The sequence below is a fragment of the Chrysochloris asiatica genome, unplaced genomic scaffold (genome assembly GCF_000296735.1).
Source record: "Chrysochloris asiatica unplaced genomic scaffold, ChrAsi1.0 scaffold00444, whole genome shotgun sequence".
Classification (NCBI taxonomy): domain Eukaryota; kingdom Metazoa; phylum Chordata; class Mammalia; order Afrosoricida; family Chrysochloridae; genus Chrysochloris; species Chrysochloris asiatica.
In genome coordinates, this window is record NW_006408962.1 from 652,052 (window position 1) to 660,749 (window position 8,698).

The window sequence follows — 8,698 nt, forward strand, 5'->3', positions numbered from 1 at the left end:
CCCCAGGAAACTTCAACAATGCCTGGATACTAGAAAAGAAAGAAAAGACAAAATTGACTTCCACAGTTACACTAGTCTTTGGGGAACAACAAAACTTTGGTGTTTGACTAGAAGTGAAAATTCAAACATAACCTCTGCTATACAAGTACTATCAAATTATCAGGAGAGATAGCCCCAACTCCCAAAAAAGCTATGATGTAAGGAAATAGGTATATATAGTCCCTTCACCTGATGTTTAATGTTGACGACAAACATGAGCCTTGAAGCTGGAAAGAAAACCTCCTTTAGCATTCACTTTTTGCAACCTGTGAAAGTCTACAAACTGGATTCTCCAATTTCTCAAGAGTCCTTCATATGCCTTTTGCCCCAGGGACTAATATTTTCAACTCCCCTTTCTGACCTCCTTCTCAGCGTTTATCCAAGGAGTGAGTGGAAACTATAACATGTGAGCCACAAATACTCAGCTGTGTGTATGTGTTAATGGATTTAATAGAAAATGTTTTCTCCTTTTCTTTGAGAAAACTTGTTTTATTTTCATTTGATTAGAGTGAAACACTGGCAAATAATAACAAAAAGTAGTACTATGATTTTTGTTCTTCTTGTTTCAATAAGTCTAGAAGATATTTTAATTTGGTTTTCATCCCTTTACAAGGAGAATAAAATACATAGACAAAGAGGTTTACAACTTCAAGTGAGGATATATACTAATTCCTAGCTTAACTGATAGAGAAATATTTATTTTAACCATTTAGCTGCATGGTGAATAGAGGAGATATGGGAGATGTCTCTTTCCAGAAATATCTTCTCTCTCAAGACTGTATGTTGTTTTCAGTTTCATTTATGTGAACTGGTTTTATGTGGATTAAGTCTACTCTAAATAATAAAAATATTCAGCATGTGCAGTTTTTTGTTGTTTTTGTTGCACACATAGGATTTACTCTAGGCTGTGACATTGGACAATTACTATCTCCAGGAAGTAATCAGAACAAAGAATGGTGAGTATTGATAACTTGAATCAAAACCATTGTCAATGATCTGTAAGTAAAATAAATTCATTGAGATGGCTGAGAGTAGGAGCTGGTAGAAATAGGACAAAAGACTATCTACAGGAGAGTAAGAAAATTCACTGAGATATAAAACTGTTATTTAATCAAAATATTCAGCAGGAGTTCAAAGTTTCTCTTTGTGGGTGATAAAAAATAGTTTGGAAAGTAGACAGTGGTGATGATTACACAGCATTGTGAATATAACTGATGCCACTAAAATGCACCTTAAAATTAGTAAAATGGAAAATGTGTGTTAACTATATTTTACCATAATAAAAAAATGTTTAAACTTTAACAGACTGAGTTTTAGACAATCCATAGACTTAAGAATTTACCTGGCCTTTTTGCTGCATTTATCTATAAACATTAGTCCTTCTATTTTAGGTAACACCTTAATAAACCTCAGTCAGGTAAAACAGTCAATCATTTATATGGTATAGCTTAAGAAATCCTGACACTATATTGCTATACAGTAACATGCCAAGGGCTTTCTCATAAAACACAAAAATATTGCCAGGTGTGGAAAACAAATCAAAATTCTGCAAAATGCATTAAGGTTTACTGTTAATTTATAAGTAGTATGAGGCCAGGAGCTATTTCTTCAATACTTGAAAGCCCTATTGACATACTAAAGAAGCTTAACAAACCTATTTAAAATTAATTATCTTGCTTAATGGAACAGGTGAGAGAGCATTTTGCCTAAATAAAAATTATTGGTGGTGAAAACAGCAGTTAGGAGAAAAATGAGCAAGTTCATGTTTCAGATTTGTACAGACAGGGAGTACATAGGTGGAACATCACAGTGAAATATAAAAAGATACCAAATGTCTGTTGAAGGGAAGAGAAAAGGAACAAGCATGGGAGAGGGTCTCTGGTAGCGTAGTGGTTACGAATTGGGCTGCGAACCATAAGGTCAGCAGTTCGAAACTACCAGCTGCTCCGCGGGAGAAAGATGAGGCTTTCTACTCCCGTAAGGATTTACACCCTCGGAAACCCTGTACAGGGTCGCTATGGGTCGGAACCGACTCGACGGCACTTAACAACAACAACATGGGAGAGGGTAGTGAATAAAAAATATGGAAATCCTCACAGAGCTATATTAACTATCTACTTTTCCATCTTTCTTGTAGCTACCTTAGACATGACTAAGAAGCAAATGTTTTTAAGTGCCATTGAGTCAGTTCTGACTCACAGCAACCCTGTATAGCATTTCCGAAGAGTGGCTGGTGAGTTTGAACCACCGACTTTGGGATTCAAATGACCTTGTGGTCCAGTGCTTATCCTACAGCACCATACCAGAATTTCAACTAACAAGTATGTTGTTGTTGTTGTTGTTGTTAAGTGCCGTCGAGTCAACTCTGACCCATAGCGATCCTAAATAGGGTTTCTGAGGCTGTAAATATTTAAGGGAGCAGAAAGCCTCATCTTTCTCCAGTGGAACCGTTGGTAGTTTCGAACTGCTGACCTTGAGGTTAGCAGCCCAACTCGTAAGTATAAGTACATTGAATTTAGTCACAAAACAGACCTCACTAATGTCAAAATAATTTTAGGCTACGTCAAATCTACATATTCACTTGGGAGTGCATCAGAATGATTAACCAGAGCAGTTTAGATACTAAAATACAGGGCTTTTCTTCCCAATGTATAAAATTCAGTCTATAGGAAAAGATAGTTTAGGTAGGATATGATCCAGCACATATTGATCATGGATACATGAAAGAGTCTAAAAGATCATCTGCTCTGGAATGAGAGAGGACTTTTTCTTTCTCTCTTTAAAGCATCATAAGTATGTTGAAAGAACTGAAAACTAAAATAAATTACCATTTTTAGTAAGTTTATTTTCATTTGTACTAATGGTAATTAGTGCACTGCATTGAAACAGTCTCTTAAGATATCTTGATTTAATTTTTTTTATTTTATAGTACAATTATGAATCATAACAAATTGAATATTCATAATATTGTTGAAAGAGCATCACATATATGGAAATATATGCACAATCTCCTGTACTACAGCAGTGCATGTAGACAGATGAAAGAATCGACTAATTGAGCACAGATAATTCATCAAGATTACAAAAGTGTGAATCCTCGTATCAAGTCCAGAATTCTTGCTGCTGTGTGCTGTCCAGTCATTTATGATTCATAGCAAACTGGTATAGGGTTTCCAGGGCTACAAATATCCGGGTCCTGGTGTAGCGCTCCAGAATAATGCGTTGGGCCACGAGTTCAGTTTAAATCACAAGGTTGGCAGTTCAAAGCCATCAGTCACTCCTCGGAAACCCTATACAGGGTCGCTATGGGTTGGAACTGACTCGACGGCACCTAACAACAACAACAAAATAGGGGAACAAAAAATCTATCATTCTCTTGTGGAACAGAACTGGATTCAAACTGCTGATCTTGCAGTTAGCGGCCCAATGTGTAAGCCACTACCCTACTGCTGTTGTTGTGAATAAGTCCCGTTGAGTCAATTCTGACCCATAGCAACCCAGTACAGGAGTTCCAAGGAGCTTCTTTAGTGTTTTTATCCAGATAAATATTTGTTCTCAATTCACGTTTTCCTTCATTTCTATTATCGTCTTCTGTTAAAATGAGACAATGTATTCAGGGGATGGATAGTGAAAATCAGTTTTATAGTTTAAGCAAAATATACTTGTTGCTTAAGCAAAAGTTTAACAAATGATAAAGCATTTTGGTGATTCCAGGAAGAAGCAACATTCTCTAGTAAAGTTCAATAGCCAGTGTCCTCTCCATGTCTTCCAGACTAATGAATGCGACCAGCAGAGACACCATCAGCTCCGTTAGCCACTTTATCCTCCTAGGCTTTCCCTCAAGCCCAGAAATGCAGCTCGTCTACTTCGGACTCTTCTCAGTAACCTATATGCTTACTCTGATGGGGAACTCAGCCATTGTCTGTGCTGTGTGGTGGGACCGGCGCCTTCACATACCTATGTACATATTCTTGGGAAATTTCTCTTTTCTAGAAATATGTTATGTCACCACAACTGTCCCTAACATGTTGGCCAACTTCCTCTCCACAAGCAAGTCCATCTCGTTTGTTAGTTGTTTTGCACAGTTCTACTTCTTCTTCTCTTTGGGCTGTAATGAGGGTTTCTACCTTTGCATCATGGCCTCTGACAGGTATCTTGCCATCTGCCGTCCTCTACATTATCCACGCATCATGACTAAAGAGCTGTACACTAACCTGGTCATCTTGGGTTGGTCATCTGGATTTATCCTCTTCATAACCCCAGTAGTTCTCATTTCACGATTGCCCTATTGTGGCCCAAATATCATCAACCATTTTATTTGTGATCCTGTTCCACTGATGATGCTGTCCTGTTCTGAAGACACCACTACACAGTTAATTTACTCTACATTCAATGTTATCTTCATGATTGGCACTTTTCTCTTTGTCCTTTGCTCCTATGCTCTGGTGATCCTTGCTGTTCTACGGATGCCCTCAGCAGCAAGTAAACACAAAGCTTTCTCCACTTGTGCTTCTCATCTGGTGGTGGTGGTCCTGTTTTTTGGCTCTGTTATGGTGATGTATGTGAGCCCTGGGTCAGGACACCCAGTGAAAATACAAAAAATTGTTACCTTGTTTTATTCTGTGATAACACCCCTGTGCAATCCTCTAATATACAGCCTTAGAAACAAGGAAATAATGGCTGCTCTGAGGAAAATATTTGGGATTGAACAAACTCTTAGTAAAATATAATTTCATCTCTCAAATGCAATTTACCTTAATAAAACATGAAGGACATATTTGTCTTCAAAATTCATTGAGTTTTATTAAGACTATAAAAACCTATTATAATGTCAAACACCATTCACAACAAGACTTCTTAAAGTCTCTTTTAAGAATATGTGTTGAAATTAATACCAAATAGAATACATTTCATATATATACACCTATTCCTCACTTACCAATTATCACATTATCTGAAATCTTGCATTTATGAAAACAGTTTAAAAAAAATCTACTATTTTGCACATTAACGACATGTGGCAGCAATGAATTCCAAGGTGAGAGGCAAGAGTAATGCTGACTGTGATAATTAAGGTTATATGTCAACTTGGCAGGACCAACATTCTCATTGGTTCAACCATTATGTAATGATGCAGTTTGGCAAATGTGTAATAATATAGTTATTCTCCATTTTCTCATAACACCAATTTTCACATAATGAGTTGGTCATTATCTAAACAAATGAGATGTATTGGAATCCTGGTGTGGCACTGTAGGAGAAATAATGGATTGCTAACCACAAGGTAAACAGTTCAAACCCACCAGCATGAAAACACCAGCTACTTCTTGGAAACTCTATACAGGGTCACTACGAGTCAGAAATTCCACAGTACTTGGAAACAACAACAATATTTGTAATTCAGTTTATAAAAGGAACACAGTAGACATCTGATTTGTATTACTGATCAAAAGCAATTTATACTCATATAGTAAAGAGCATAGATTGCTCTGGGCATTAATATTATAAACCAATTATTCTCCATGGAAAATACTATCTAAAAAGAAGATTCATGTGTTCTTCTCATGCTACTCTAAAGATGGACAAGTGGTCTTTAAGGCTCCTCAAGAATCACACTAACAACCTTAACTACATAGTAAGTGATTTTTCAGAGAATATAGAAAGTACTAGGAAATTTGAATACATTAGTTACCTGGAATATAGTAAAGAGCTCAAGGTAAAAATCAAGAATTATACAGGACGTAGCTCATTTTGCAGTAAATCATTTGAACCCTAGCATCTGATACCAGGAGTCCTAGTATGGCTCTCTGAGTTAAGTGCTAGACTGCAAGGTGGGTTTGAACCACAAGGTTGGTGGTTCAAGCTCACCAGTTGCTTCTCGGAAACCCTATGCAGTGTCACTATGAGCCAGAACCAACTCGGCAGCACTTGACAACATCATTTTCTATCATATTTGGTTTAGTGTGGGTGGTTGGTGGTGGTTATTTGCTGTGGAACTGGTTGCAACTCATAGACACCCTGTATAGGGTTTGTGAGACTGTAAATACTAATGGGGGCAGAAAGCCTCATCTTTCTCCCATGGAACAGCTGGTAGTTTTGAACTGCTGACCTTAAGGTTAGTAACCACTGTGTTACCAGAGCTCCTTTAGTATAGGTAGTGTGTCATTTAGTGAAATACTGCCATAAACAGTCTTAAAAATCATTTCTTTGAAATATTTTAGTAACACTGCTTATTTACTTTTTTTTAGAAATCACTACTATAATTTTTAACTTTTTATTGTGAATTTCACAATAAAAATCATGAATCTCAGCAGAGCTTCAAGACTAAGACAAACAAGGAAAAAGGAGAGGTAGAACACTTATTAACAGCCACTGAAAGCCTTATGAATAGCAGTGTAATATTATCAAATATAGTATCTAAAGATGAGCCCATCAGATTAGAAGACACTCTAAATATGACGGGAAGAACTACCTCCTCAAAAGAGAGTTGACCTTAATAAAATGGATGGAGCAAAGCTTTAGGGATCTTCATTTGCTTACGGGGCACAGCTCAAATTAAGAAACAGCTGTAAACATCCATTAACAATAGCACACAGAACTTATGAAGTATGAATCTAGGAAAATTGGAAGTAGCAAAAAATTAAGTGGAACGAATAAAGATAAATATCCTAGGTACTAATGAGTTGAAATGGACAGGTATAGGCTATTTTGAATCATACAACCATGGTTTATTATGCCAGGAACAACAAATTGAAGACGAATGGCATTACATTCATCATCAAAAAAATCATTGCAAGATTTATCATGAAGTACAGTGCTGCGTGTGATAGGATAGTATTTATATACCTATAAGGAAGACCAGCTAATACCACTAATATTAAGATTTATGCACCAACAACTAACATCAATGATGAAATTGAAGAATTCTACCAACTTCAGTCCGAAATTGATCAAATGTGCAACCAAGTGCATTGATAATTAATTACTGATGATTGAAATGAAAAGTTGGAAACACTGAAGAGCACATGATAAAATTGCAAGAGCAATCACTTACTATTTCAAATGCCTTTCTCAACAACATAAATGATGACTATACACATGGGCTTCACCTGATGGAATACACAGGAATCAAATGGACTAAATTTGAGGGGAAAGATGATGGAGAAGTTTCATCAGCCCAAATAAGAATACAGATAGCCTATGAAGATGACCTTCAATTGCTCATATGCAATTTCAGGCTGAAGTTGAAGAAAATTAAAACAAGTCCACAAGAGCCAAAGCATGAATTTGATTATATGCCACATGAATTTAGAGACCATTTCAAGAACATATTTGGTGCATTAGATATTAATGAATGAAGACCAGAAGAACTGTGGGATGACATCTTACATTAAGAAAGCAAAAGGTCATTTTAAAAGACAGGAAAGAAAGAACAGACAAAAATTGATGTAAGAAGAGATTCTGAAACTTGCTCTTGAACATAGAAAAGCTAAGGTAACTGGAAGAAATAATATAGTAAAAGAGCTGAACAGAAAATTTCAAACAGCAGCTCAAGAAGACAAAGTCAAGTATTATAATGAAATGTTAAAAAACCTGGAATTGAAAAACCAAAAGGGAAAAACACTCAGCATTTTTCAAGCTGAAGAACTAAAGAAAAACTTCAAGCCTCAGGTTGCAATATTGAAGGGATTCTATGAGAAAAATATTGAACTATATGCAGGAATCATCAAAAGTAGATGGAAGGAATACACAGAGTCACTGTATCAAAAAGAATTGGTCAATGTTCAACCATTTCAACAGGTATTATATGATCAAGAACTGATGGCATTGGCAAAAAACAAGGATCTGGGAATTGACAGAATACAAATTAAAATGTTTCAACAAACTGATATTCTGGAAGCACACACTCTTTTATGCCAAGAAATTCAGAAAACAGCTACCTGGCCAAACAATTGGAAGAGATCCATATTTGTGCCCATTCCAAAAAATGGTGACCCAATGGAATGTGGAAACCATCTAACAATATCATTAATATCACATGCAAGTAAATTTTTGCTGAAGATAATTCAAAAATGTTTGCAGTACTACATAAACAGGGAGCTTCCAGAAATTCAAGCTGGATTCAGAAGAGGACATGGAACGTGGGATAGATAGCATTGCTGACATTTGATGGAGCTTTACTGAAAGCAGAGAATACCAGGAAAATGTTCATTTGTGCTTTATTGAGTATGCAAAGGCATTTGACTGTGTGGATCAAACAATGGATAAAGTTGCAAAGAATGGTATTCCAGGACACTTAACTGTGCTCTCAAAGAACCTGTGCATAGACCAAGAGGCAATCATTCAAACAGAATGAGGGTATAGTGAATAGTTTAACATCAGGGTTGTGTCCTTTCACCATACTTATTCATTCTTTATACTGAACAAATAATCTCAGAAACTGGATTGTACAAAGAAGAATATGGCATCAGTATTGAAGAAAGACAATCTGGGATATGCAGATGATATAACCTTACTTGCTGGAAGCAAAGAAAATTTGAAATACTAATGAAAATCAAAGAGTACACTTTAATGTAAAAAAAAAAACAAAAAACCTCACAACTATTCCAACAAGTAACATCATGATAAAGAGAGAAAAGACTGAATTTGTCAAAGACTC

At 36.2% G+C, this 8,698-nt stretch overlaps 1 protein-coding gene across 1 annotated transcript; it reads left to right on the forward strand.

Moving 5' to 3' along the window:
- The first annotated feature begins 3,815 nt into the window (after positions 1-3,815).
- On the forward strand, positions 3,816-4,769 carry LOC102826738 (olfactory receptor 11G2-like). The gene has a single exon (XM_006877165.1). It carries the CDS (start codon positions 3,816-3,818, stop codon positions 4,767-4,769), a length of 954 nt encoding a protein of 317 aa, XP_006877227.1.
- The last annotated feature ends 3,929 nt before the right edge of the window (positions 4,770-8,698 follow it).